We start from the raw sequence: 13,726 nt of genomic DNA, 5'->3' as shown, positions 1-13,726 counted from the left end.
GTTCGATGTTTAAAAAAACAGAGTAAGCGGAAAGAGAAATCACGATCTATTACAGCTCTCTGTATGAAGCATACCGACTTTATTAGAGCCACAGAAAGACAAATGTTTTGCTGAAAAATGTACAATACATAATTTATAGCCTAGGGTGAAGTCATTATGTACATTCACAGCGATTTGGGACAAATATAATGTAATTTAATAGAAAACTATGTGAATGGCGCTCTGTTCCGCGACAGGCTTTTCTGCTTTTCCTCTAGAGGCCGCTCTCGTACTGTATAAATGCCAGCGGACAACTTCTCAGCCACTCCAGCAACGGTTGCAAACCGGAAAACTATCGGCATGGATTTTTGCCGATAACCGATAGTTGCGGCAATCAACTACCGGTGCCGATTAATCGGCAAAACCGATGAATCGGTCGACCTCTAGTTACGGTCATGTTTACAGAAATGAACTGACAGCGCGAAGCTCTTTCATGAGATTTGAATTCTCTAATGTAAGACGACCTCATGCATAATACAGCGCAGTGATTGGATCATAAGAGTTCATTCTTATGAATAATACTGAAAAAAGCTCAGAAAACTGATGACATAGATGTGTACTCTCCAGCCACAGCAGCCAATCGCCACTCCAGATTAACGCGTAGTCTGTTCATATATGTTAACATCTCAATAAATGTGTTTTAGGGTTTCATGACACTTTAAGGAGTCACTGAATCACAGCAATTTATTCAAAAGGCTGATATATAAAAAAAAGTATCTTTAAGAGTGAGTCATTGAATCATTTACCAACCAATTTGTTCGAAACGCCTCTGCTCTGTTGCTCTGAGATGTGCAATTCTGCTTTGACTTTAACGGCAGCATTTTTTTAGAAAAACTTGCCAGGCAGCTTTTCTGATCATTTTCACAAAAGTTTAATGGCACCCAGAATATTTTGTTGTATGAATATTTGAACATGCTATATGTCAAAACAAAGAACAGAGCCTCAGCTTTTGAACAAAAAAAAAACATTTTATTATAGCTTCTTGCAATCTTTATTATCAACGTGGGTAAGTTTCATTAAAAAAAGCAACTTTTGAAAAAATGCTTTTTTTGAAAAAAAAAAAAAAGACTACGTCTGGATCAGATTGCAATAGATGGAATAGATCGCTTCCATCAACACATCCAGTGCTTGCACGGTCCTATTCCTGGATCGACATTTTATTCTGTAACGTTAGGCAGTTTTGATTTAAATATGCTGTTTAATGCATGATGATCGAGTTCATTTACATATACATCAGCTTACGTACGCAATGGCTTGTTTGCTGTAATTACATACAGCATCTTTAACTGTTGCTGACCAGAGGTTAGGCATAATATTGTCTAAATTACTCAATATTAACTTCTTGTTTATTGAATATTGTATAAAAGCAAGGTCACACTGGCAGTTATGGTGTTTTCCAAATATCAGCACAACGATGACTACCATGCTGTAACAGTACTCTTGTTTCTGTGGTATTGCCTAAATAAAAACATGTCATCTGATTGTTAACATCTAATGTATTAGTTCTTTAAATAGCTTTAGTGTAATTAGGTACTTTTTTGTTACTATATAGCTTATGTAGCTAAATACTTTTCTAAACTGGTAGCTTTACTGTAGTTCACTGTATCTGCTTTAAGTTATGAGTAATCTGTAACTTTTAGAAGCTACTGTACCGTTTCAAAGTCCATTTCTCAATTGATTATGCTGGCTCGTGTAGCTGCTAGCAGCACTGACCCGTAATAACACATCACTGCCCTTCTGTTCAGTCATTAGTATCTACACAGCCCAATTAACATAAGTTGTGTCCCAAATGACATACTGTACACTGTGCACTTATACTATGCACTATGTTCGCTACTGTCTAATATATGAATTTTATAAGATTGTTTTGTCATTTAGTATCAGAGTCTGATGCTATATAGTAAGCAAGTGGGCATATTTCGCCGCTGGTAATGAAAACACAGCAAACTGTTAAAAGAAACGGCTTATTGAAATAATTAATTATAAAAATAATAGTGACGAGAGGGCAGTTATATTTATTTTTTATGCAAAATGTATTGTCTATCATTTTTGGATTTGGGGATGAAATGGACCTGATAACTGCTATGAAGTTTTTATGAGAGAGCAGTAAAATTCGATTTGTTTTAGATAAAAGTATATTTAACAGATGTATTATGATAATTGCAGTAAAGCATCATTCTGTGTTTGACCACACAGAGATGATTGTATCACAAGGACATTGTGCCGTAGACACACTGTACACTGTTGAGTGTGTTTGAGCCGTTTCACATTAATTAACATTGACTGTAGTTCATGAGTAACTGCCGGCAATGAAATTCAAACTTTGTGTGTGTGTGTGTGTGTTACTTTTGAGATAATTGAAGTACAAGCTATACATCATTTTATTGTAATACACACCAGCAGACTGGAGTCTTATCTCTCTCTTCTGTGTTTTCTTGCCTCATCTTTTTTTTCTGGTTTGCTGTTCGCCATGCTAAAGGGAAAACTTGCCCAAAAATGACTATTTTGTGATCATTTAGTCACCCTCATGTTATTCCAAACCTGTTTGACTCACTTCCGTGGAACACAAAAGAAGATTACTGGGCCCAAACTGAGCACAAAATTTATGCAATTTGGTGCAGTTGCCAGAAATTCTTATAGATGTAATGTAAATCAGTGATATCTTTATAACAGTACAACAGTATAACAGTACATAAAACGCATATAAATATCAGCTGTTACTTTGTATCTCCTAATATTATGTCTTAGATATTTTATATTTTTATAGTTTTAAAGTTCTTAGTAATAAAATTTCCTCAAAAGCCTGATGAATCATATTTAATACTCACATTTTACTTAGTTACTTCATAGTTACTTCAGTCCAGTCAGTGTTCATCTTGAAATATTACTAATCATATAAAAGTTTTTCTTACATTTACAGTGCTTGTCAAAAGTTTGCAACATTACGATTTTTAAATTTTTTATGAAGTATTTTATGCTCAGCAAGCTGAATTTTTTTATTTGATCAAAATACAGTAGAAACGGTAATATTGTGAAATATTATTACATTTTGGTTTGCTGCTCAAGAAACATAAATGTAAAAAAAACTGTTTTCTGCTTATCAAATATTGTACGATTTAAAATGATTAACCATATCCTGAAATTATTGTAAAATGGTTTATATGATTCATGCACTATAGTCCAGTAGTTTTGTGTGAGAAAAAAAATTCACTGAAATTACTGAATATCATTGACATTTATTCACTGAAAATGAATATTCATCATTCATTTTAATTGTCATTTGTCATTTGGGTTGGGAATGACAGTAGGGCGAGTAAATGATGACGGAATGCTCATTTTCTGGGTGAAATTAAAAAATAAAAACAGATTATATTGATTAATTTGCGGCTTTTGATAAAAAACTTACTCTTTGACCATTAATAAAGTATATGTTTTGTGAGTGAGTTACAACCCGAATTCCGGAAATGTTTAAATTTGAATAAAAAGAAAACTAAAAGATTTTCAAATCACATGAGCCAATATTATATTCACAATAGAACATAGAGAAAATGTACACTTTTATACACTAAATGAGCTCATTTAAAATTTGATGCCTGCTACAGGTCTCAAAAAAGTCAGCATGGGGGCAACAAAGGGCTGATAAAGCAAGAAATTTTGAAAAGATTCAGCTGGGAGAACATCTAGCAACTAATTAAATTAATTGACATCAGGTCTGTAACCTGATTACCTATAAAAGGGATGTCTTAAGCCTGATTCGGACTGTAATTGTTTCTCATATGGATGTCTGTAAAAATAAATTTACATATCACCTCAGTGATAAAACCCATGGATTCGGACAGCGATTTATTCACCGTGGAGGAGCGAGTTCTGCGCTGCTCACGTCACCAGTCACATGATTGTCTGCTGTAAATAAAATGAATTTTATTTACAAATGTATTCTTATTATTGTGTAAAATGTATTTTAAAAATACTTATTATAATGTAAAATGTGTTCTTATTATTCCAAGCATGTTTTATAATATATAATCCTATTTATTATTTGATTATTTAAATCTACTGTTTAAAAATAGGAAAATAGACACACTATAGTTGTATATAATTATACGTGATATAGTTATGTATATATCTGTTTATAATAGCCTACACATTTTAAAATAGTGTTGCATTATGCATGCTTACGTGCTTTACTTCTCTTTCTGCTCCCAGTCCCAGTCGCTGTGGTGGAGCAGTTATGAAGTAGCCTATTGTTCTTTGAAATACTTTCCAGCATTTCAGAGATAAATATGTATGCAAATTACACCGAAGTACAACAGTTAGCCTACTGTATGGTGTTCGGGAATGCTCAAAAAGGGTTTAAACATTGAATGTTTAATTGATTTCTTCTTGTGAACTCAGAGATGTGGATTCGGACATCAATTAAATTACCACACAACCTTGGTGTTTGTCAAAAAACAGTAGGTAATTCGGCCGGGGATTTTTACGGGGGTGGTGAGAGATAAACACAGACATTCTGGATTCGGACAGCAATTAAATCATCGACTACCCCCTGTAAATGGTGAAAATCACTTATGTCCCCATGAGAAACAATTACCGTCCGAATAGGGCTAAAGAGAGGCAGAGTCTCTCAGAAGTAAAAATGGGCAGAGGCTCTCCAATCTGTGAAAGAGTGCGCAAAAAGACTGTGGAATACTTTAAAAACAACATTCCTCAACATCAGATTGCAAAGGCTTTGCAAATCTCATCATCTACAGTGCATAACATCATCAAAAGATTCAGAGAAACTGGAGAAATCTCTGTGCGTAAGGGACAAGCCCGAAGACCTTTGTTGGATGCCCGTGGTCTTCGCCCCCTCAGACGACACTGCATCACTCATCGGCAGGATTCTGTTATTGACATTACTAAATGGGCCCAGGAATACTTCCAGAAACCACCATCGGTAAACACAATCCGCCGTGCCATCTGCAGATGCCAACTAAAGCTCTATCATGCAAAAAGGAAGCCATATGTGAACATGGTCCAGAAGCACAGTCGTGTCCTGTGGGCCAAGGCTCATTTAAAATGGACTGTTTCAAAGTGGAAAAGTTTTCAATGGTCAGACGAGTCCAAATTTGACATTCTTGTTGGAAAACATGGACGCCTTGTCCTCCAGGCTAAAGAGGAGGGAGACCTTCCAGCGTGTTATCAGTGTTCAGTTCAAAAGCCAGCATCTCTGATGGTATGGGGGTGCATAAGTGCATACGGTATGGGCAGCTTGCATGTTTTGGAAGGCACTATGAATGCTGAAAGGTATATAAAGGTTTTAAAGCAACATATGCTCCCCTCCAGATGACGTGTATTTCAGCAGGACAATGCAAAACCACATACTGCAGCTATTACAACAGCATGGCTTTGTAGTAGAAGAGTCCGGGTGCTCAATTGGCCTGCCTGCAGTCCAGATCTTTCACCTATAGGGAACATTTGGCGCATCATTAAACGAAAAATACGTCAAAGACGACCGCAAACTCTTCAGCAGCTGGAAACCTATATCAGGCAAGAATGGGAGTAAATTCCAACACCAAAACTCCAGAAAATCATAAACTCGATGCCCAGACGTTTTCAAACTGTTTTGAAAAGAAGAGGAGATGCTACACCATGGTGTACATGCCCCCGTCCCAACTATTTTGAGACCTGTAGCAGGCATCAGATTTGAAACGAGCTCATTTTATGCATACAATTGTAAAATTTCTCAGTTTAAACATTTATGTTATCTATGTTCTATTGTGAATAAATTATTGGCTAATGTGATTTGAAATTCTTTTAGTTTTCATTTTATTCAAATGTAAAAAATCCCAACATTTGTGGAATTCGGGTTGCATTTGAATTAAACAAATGTGCAGTACTCCTCGTTGTCACATTTCTTTGCTTTCCACTGAGGGTTTGTCATTTCCACACACCTGCAACATATTTGGATTCAAGCAGACCCATTTGCATGTACTTTGCATACACAATTTAGATGCATGCCAGTCAGTTTCATTGATATACAGCATGGTTCGTCTTTCTGTTGATGCAAATGTGTTGAGACAACGTCAGACTGCAGAGAAAGATGTGCTTTGTTGATGTCTCGCAGGAAATCCTTACTGTTCATTTGATTGCGTGAAACAAAATCACTAGTGTTGATACTGTTGCTCAAAATAACCCTGACTCTAAGTATTAGATCCTGCAATGTTGCATTGTGGGTATGGCCTCTTTTGACTTGAGGTAAGCATCCACCTAGAACATAATGTATAGCATCAGCAGCAGCGCTAAAGACACTCCAAACCCTCTAGCAACATGCTAAAAACACTCTGAACGCCTTAGCAACTGAAAAAATAATATGCTAAAAAATAAACACTCAGAGCACTCTGCTACTGAACACCAGCTTGCTAAAAACCATTCAGAACACTCTAGCAAACATGGCAATAAACTGAAAACCACTCAGAACACCCGTAGCAGCGCCATTGTGGACATTTCTTTTCCCTCGAAAAGCACCACTCACATTTTCATCAGGAAATGTAAAAATCTTGTTGATTAGATTGAACTGTCTCAAGGATACATGATATTCACATCTCATGGATACATTTTTCTGTCCATTTTTGAATAGAGAGTTTAAAAGGATTTGTTTTATATGACAGAGGCTTTTGGAGTGTTGTCGTTTTGTTCCGTCTTTGAACCGTTATGAAGAGTATAGCTGATGTGACACTAAATGGGTCAGAGTTTTTCGTCTCATGATAAGTCACAATCCTCAAGCTTCCTATTTGTCTGAAAAAGCAGCAATTCCCATTTCTCTGGAATCGAAAGATTTGGTCAAAGTTGCTGCAGGTGTTTCCTCATCATCTCTTCCCTGTGTCTCAGGAGTCGCTCTGATAGTTTAAAAAACAATGACTTTTGAAGTAATGGGGATTTGATGGGTCCGGCAGGTCATGGACACTGACGCAGTGTCTGTATCCTCACATTATGCCCTCGTACGCTGTCCTTGAGTTTTACTGTTCTGGCTCCATTTGACACAATAGGGTACATTAATAGTGCTTCAGAACAGCCCTAGAGTATTTGAACACTTAAAGTCAACATTAAACGAAAATTGCGATTTGTCTTTTCTCTCCATTATAGAGACTGAACTCATGAATTTAAAGATGTGCACGGATAAATCATTCATAATAAAGACAATTGATAACAGAATTTAAGTCTTTTATTTAAATACAGCACAAACTTTTAAAGCAAATCCTTGCATAGCAAGTTTTAAATGATAAAGCAATGCATAAACCGCTTCAAGACCTAAAGTAAAAAAAAAACCAAAAAAACAATGGTCTTCAATTACAGATCCAACTGTAATTCTGTTCATTTTAATGATGGCTATAGCGCCCCTTGTGGAAACTCCCAGAATGCGGCGCATTCTTGAGTTGCTTTTTGAATGAACCATGAAATTGAATCTGAACAGTGAAATCCATCTGGTGTTTTAGAGTGGAAAGTGCTTTAGCAGCTCATCACCATTTGCTTCCATTATTGGACAGTTAAAGTTTCTCTCTTGACTACAGAGTCTGTATAATCTCTTTAGCAGGAAAAGTCAGGAAATGAGAATCGACATTGTACTTAAAACATCCATCCAAAAAAAATGCTACAAACACTTGTCTAGCCCAAAGGTGAACATTTATTAAACCAGTGATTGTTGCTTTGTTTTGCAGACGGATCAACAATATGCAAATAGTGTTGCTGACAACCTTAAGCGCCTGTGAGTACCCTTGATTTTCATTAATGTTATGACCACAATCTGCTTGAGTTTCAATGATACATGTGTTTATGTGTTTGAGAGATCATGTGACTACAGACCTTTACTCACATGCTTTTTGAGGACAATAGCAGATGAAACAGAAGGGAAAGTCCATCCTCTGGGTGTTAGAGTTCCTCTGCTTCGTTCTGCTTGTCCCACATTAGTCATGTGCTTGTGTTTATGCTGATTGTTTTTGCACAGTTACAACACTGGAACAGTACTGTGTGTGTGTCTGTGTGTGTGTGTGTGTGTGTGTTTTGATTAGATCTTTGCTTTTGTTGGATTTTATTTCTCCCTTTACTATATCGGTCTACTGATGGGTGTGTTATGTGGGTGCACAATAGTGTTATTATAGTGAACTAAAACTAAAACCATGAAAAAAATATATCCGTTACTTGGGAGAAAAAAAACACAATAACTGAAATAGAATTTTAATTTTGTTGATATACTTGATAAACTTGATATTCTGAAATAACTGCTATAAAATTAATAAAAACTATGTAGACATGTTTAAAAAAAACTGCTGAAAAACAAAATTACTAAAACTTTAATTAAATTTTTAATTAAAATAAAAATTGAAGATATAAAAATGAAAACTGATTCTAAATAATTAAAACTATAATGTTATCTGGTGCAAACCTGTTATTTCAAACGGGTTTTTTTTTTTTGTGTTTTACAAAAGAAATAAAGTCAAACAGTAAATGATGACAGGGTTGTGTTAACATACTTACCCATTCACCCGCCCTTCCTTTCTCTGCATGTGTTTCAGGTTTCCGGGGGAAATTCAGTCTGGGCTTTTGGAGATCATCTCTCCCTCCATCCATTTCTATCCAGACTTCTCTCACCTCAAAGAGTCGTTTGGTGACCCTAAAGAGCGGGTCAGGTAATATGACTGCTGTAGACAAACCCTTCTCATCCCATCAGTGTGTGTGCGTGTGTGTGTGTGTGTGTGTGTGTGTGCATGCTTGTGTTTTGTTGTAATTAGCCATGAATCATCAGTGTGAATGTTGAGCCACAACTGCCCCTCTCTGCCATTAGTGTCTCACATACAGTGACTCAGTATGGAAAACATATCTATTTGCACACACAGTGATCACATGTACAGAAAAGCTGCTTTCGATTCTGAAAGTAACTTGCATTTATGAATCGTGTATGGATCCGTTTTGCAACGCTAAATGTGTGAAATTGAGTTAGCTGGAGGCATCTGTGTTCATGTACTAGAGTTTCAGGTCTTATGAAAACGCTCTCTGCTGTGCAGAAAGTTCTGCCTGAACTTAAATGAGCTTTATTTGTGTGTGTGCGTGTTCCCCCGGGGTCAGGCTTCTTTATGCCTTATTCATGAGTGCACACACACTTCCAGCATCGCTGTTCTGTCAGTTCAGTTTAATTAACACAAACGCACAACTAAACCAAAGAATGCCACTGCGCACACACACACTGCTTATCTGCAGCCTGTCACATCAGTGTTGTCTCTCACACACTCTTACAGTGCCACTGTGTGCTGAATTCAAAGATGTGACAATTAATTTCATAATTTGTAATTATTTGTCTACTTAGTTTTTTTGGAAAGGTTTCATCGGGTGAAGAATTGGCATGTTTCATTTTCATTCCTGTCATAAAAATCTAATAAGTAATTATACTGAATGCAAAATTTAAATAAATAAATGAGACTGCATGATAATCCCGATATATATACAGTAGCTTAGTGCAGTTGTCAAATCGAATGCTGTGATTTAATGAAGTAACTGTATAGTCTGATGCACTGCATGTTTCAGAGTGAAACGCAGCACTGTGTTCATTTACACATGAGCAGCTCATGTTCCTGTGTTTTCAGATCAGAATCAGAATCAGAATTACTTTATTTATCCCTAAGGGGAAATTCCTTTTTGTTACACCATACACGATTCCCAACCAAAAAGAGAAAGATATCATATAAAAATATATTAAATATAATAAATATCTAAACCTACACCATCCCTAAGTTCCTCCAAAAGAAACATATTTACCACTGTATACACCTTTACATAGTAAAGGGCATAGTATACAAAAGACCATACAAAAACAAATATGTATTACCCATGTACAATGTTTGTGTAACTGTTACAGTTCAGAGTTCAATAGTTTAATGGCGACAGGCAGAAATGATTTCCTGTGTCTCTCAGTAGTGCAGCGTGGGAGTAGAAATCTGTTACTGAACGAGCTCTTATAGCTGGTCGGCACATTGTAGAGAGGGTGAGAGGGAAAGTCCCGTATGGTCTTTATTTTGGACAACATCCTCCTCTCAGACACCTCTATCAGATAGTCCAGTTCCTGCCTTCTTAATGATTCTGTTAATGTCCCTCACCCTTAAACTGCTGCCCCAACAGACAGCAGCATACATGATGGCACTGGCCACCACAGACTCATAGAACATCCTCAGCATCATCCTACAGATGTTGAAGGACCTCAGTTGCCTCAGAAAATAGAGGCGACTCTGGCCCTTCCTGTAGACGGTGTCCACGTTCTTGCACAGTTCAGTTTGTGGTCCAGGTCCATTTGCCCACTCAAGTCGGTTACGAACTGCAGTCAGGTCGAGACCCCGATGAGGACGCCGAGCATGCAGATGAGCTTCCCTGAGACGGTTTCTGACAGTTTGTGCAGAAATTCTTTGGTTATGCAAACCGATTGTTGCAGCAGCTGTCTGGGTGGCTGGTCTCAGGTGATCTTGGAGGTGAAGATGCTGGATGTGGAGGTCGTGGGCTGGTGTGGTTACACGTGGTCTACGGTTGCGAGGCCGGTTGGATGTACTTCTAAATTCCTTTGGAGACGGCTTATGGTAGAGAAATGAACATTCAATTCACAGGCAACAGCTCTGGTGGACATTCCTGCAGTCACCATGCCAACTGCACACTCCCTCAAAACTTGTGACATCTGTGGCATTGTGCTGTGTGATAAAACTGCACATTTTAGAGTGGCCTTTTATTGTGGCCAGCCTAAGGCACACCTGTGCAATAATCATGCTGTCTAATCAGCATCTTGATATGCCACACCTGTGAGGTGGATGGAGTATCTCGGCAAAGGAGAAGTACTCACTAACACAGATTTAGACAGATTTGTGAACAATATTTGAGAGAAATAGGCCTTTTGTGTACATAGAAAAAGTCTTAGATCTTTGAGTTCAGCTCATGAAAAATGGGGGCAAAAACAAAAGTGTTGCGTTTATAATTTTATTCAGTGTACTTGCATATCATGTAACCATTACCCAACAATGGAGATCCGTGAACATGTTGTTAAATTATTTAAATGTTATCTTAAAATCTCAGGGGGGCTTTGAGTAAATATTTTACATCTAAGGTGTTTGGCTGACAAAAACATTAGAGAAACCCCAGTGTGAAAATGATTGGAGGATGAATTTCACTTCTATGAAAGTGTAATTACAGAACTATGATTTTAGCCAGAACTCAGAACTCTGAGAATTCACACCAAGAACATATTCCCAAATTGAAATGTTCCACACAACCTAATTTTGCAGTCACATCTCTGTCTAAGGTAAAACAGCAGTGCTCCATTCTGGACAGACACATTCTTTTCACATTCTCCTGAAATAAACAGTCAGGACAGTGGAGATTGATGCAAGTAAGTATGTTCATTAACGTCTGTTTGTGCTCAAAGCCTGTCGGATCTCATCAGACCAACCAGTTCAACCCAGAGCACTCTGATGAACAGACCAATGCTGGATCAGACAGGCAAATGAATCCATCACCTATCAAGCAGACACACAAATCAATAACCAATCAGCCAAGAAAAATACAAATCCGTTTTAAACCAGATCTGTTTCTTTCTAGTAATGTGTTGCAAGCGTGTAGCCTAGCACGTTTTTTGTACATTTTATTTTATTGTTTACAGTGTAGTAGTGAAAATATTCATGTTTTTTTTTTTTTTTAAATGTACTGTTGGCCAGGTGGTGGTTATATTTAGAAGATAAATTCCTCAAGTGTTCCACATGTGGACAACTTGCATGCGTTTATTCAAATGCCTCAGCATTTGGTTCATTGTTTGGTGGCATGAGTGCAATTCTCTATTTTACACACATTAAATCAAACTCATTTAATTTTCATTACTTTTAATGAAATCCAGTCTTTTAGTGGTTAAAGATTTAGACTGGTCTGTAAACAACCAAAATGAGTTTACAAGTCTTAGTGTGTTTTAATCTGACATTGCGTGACTGCACTTGAGTTTGTGTGTGTGCGGCGTGTGATTTGACAAAGTTGGACAGATGTATCCTCGAGAGACCCTGGGCGAATTGGTGGCATCTCACACATCTGGGAAAAAGAGAAAAGCTGCCATCTGTATGTCAGGGATAGTGCTGCTGACCAGATTTCACAGGTTTTTCCAAATAGGCCGCATATAGGTTTAGCCAACAGGGCACTGAAAGCAGCATAGGGAACAAGTGTACATCGGTACATGTCTTCACAGGAGGAAGAGAGGAAATCAGGAGCTAAAGAGGGTCACTGCACGCCACCTGAGTACTGTACAAGTTTAGGTGTGTTATAATTACTTACATATTTAAAAATATGGCTCCGTCCATCCATCTGTCTGTCTGCCTCTCTCTCTCACTATATATTGTTTAACCTCTGAAAAATGTAAAAGTTAGAAGTTTAAAAGTCTAAAGTTAGAAGTTGTGCTTTTTTGGTGCAATTTGTTTAAAATGATTTTTCAAATAATGTTAGAAAATATCAAATCAATCATTTTCAAATCATCAAATCAGTCAAATCATTCAAAGATCATACAATCCTCATCAATAGTGACATTAAAACATATCACTAAAACGTTTAGGCTTAATGTTAAGAAATATGCATTGTGCACAAGTAGTTCTCCAAATAAAGTTTATTTATAATTTGTATATCAGTAAGTCTTGAGTGATATGTCAGTTAATAAGGTTAATAAATTTGAACTAAGCATGAAATAAATGTATTTTAAATATAATACTAGGGTTGTCAGCAGAAGAGTAGCTTTAAGTTTTCTTAACATTTGAAAATGAGGAAATTGAGACAGACATTAATATTTGTATTGTAATTTTGTTCTGTAAAATAAAATTATTATTATTAAAAATTCATTTTTATTTTACTGTGCAATTGTATCTTTTTTCTGTAGTAATATATTTCTTTATTGGTTTATTTTTTACAATTCAATAAAATAAAGAAAATGTAGCAATAATAGTGGTGAGTTTTTCCCTTTATCATCATGCTACTGTATATCCTCATTTTAAAACTGATATTTTGCTAATTTCCTTCCTGGGGTATGCCAAATCTTTGTAAACTTTTCACCCCTGTTGAGTTTGCATCCCTGTAGTAAACAAGAGCTCTGTTTTCAACTGCATCAAAGCTGGAACTGAATGTTGGTCTTTCTTACACCCTGATGGTTACTTCCTTCCGCATATTTCCATGCAGGAGAAGTGCAGAGACACAGAGTTTTTGTCAAAAGGATGCCAGAGGGTTGATGTTCTCATCACAAGATTGCTCTGTGTGTGTGTGATGTGTGTGTGTTCTGGTGTACAGTATATGGTTTGAAAACACATGTGTTTAATGACATGGGTACTACAACGTCAACATGCTTGAGGACACAATCTTTGTCCATTGTGTTTGTGTGTGTGTGTGTGTGTGCGTGCGTTTTTGTGACAAATGAGGACATAAATTTGTATAATGACAAGGGTATGACAGGTATAACAAGGAGAAGGTGACTTTTCAGGACATTACCCCATGTCCCCACTTTTCAAAACGCTTATAAATCACACAGAATGGAATGTATTGAAAATCTGAAATAGCAGAAAGTTTCCTGTAAGGGGTAGGTTTAGGTATAGGGTTGGTGTAGGTCAATAGCACATACAGTTTGTACAGTATAAAACCACAAAAACAAACGTGTATG

General features: G+C 36.8%; 1 protein-coding gene across 1 annotated transcript in view; it reads left to right on the top strand.

Annotated features, from left to right (window-relative positions):
- mgat4b (alpha-1,3-mannosyl-glycoprotein 4-beta-N-acetylglucosaminyltransferase B) overlaps positions 1 to 13,726 on the top strand; it is a 143,960-nt gene that overhangs the window by 89,857 nt on the left and 40,377 nt on the right. Inside the window, exons 5-6 of the mRNA XM_058798179.1 lie at positions 7,737 to 7,783; positions 8,592 to 8,705. Of these exons, the coding sequence (XP_058654162.1) occupies positions 7,737 to 7,783; positions 8,592 to 8,705 (161 nt within the window). The remainder of the gene's footprint in view (positions 1 to 7,736; positions 7,784 to 8,591; positions 8,706 to 13,726) is intronic.

The sequence above is a fragment of the Onychostoma macrolepis genome, chromosome 14 (genome assembly GCF_012432095.1).
Source record: "Onychostoma macrolepis isolate SWU-2019 chromosome 14, ASM1243209v1, whole genome shotgun sequence".
NCBI classification, from domain to species: Eukaryota; Metazoa; Chordata; class Actinopteri; order Cypriniformes; family Cyprinidae; genus Onychostoma; species Onychostoma macrolepis.
The sequence above is the reverse complement of the archived record's forward strand: the minus strand, read 5'-3'. Positions and strand labels throughout refer to the sequence as shown.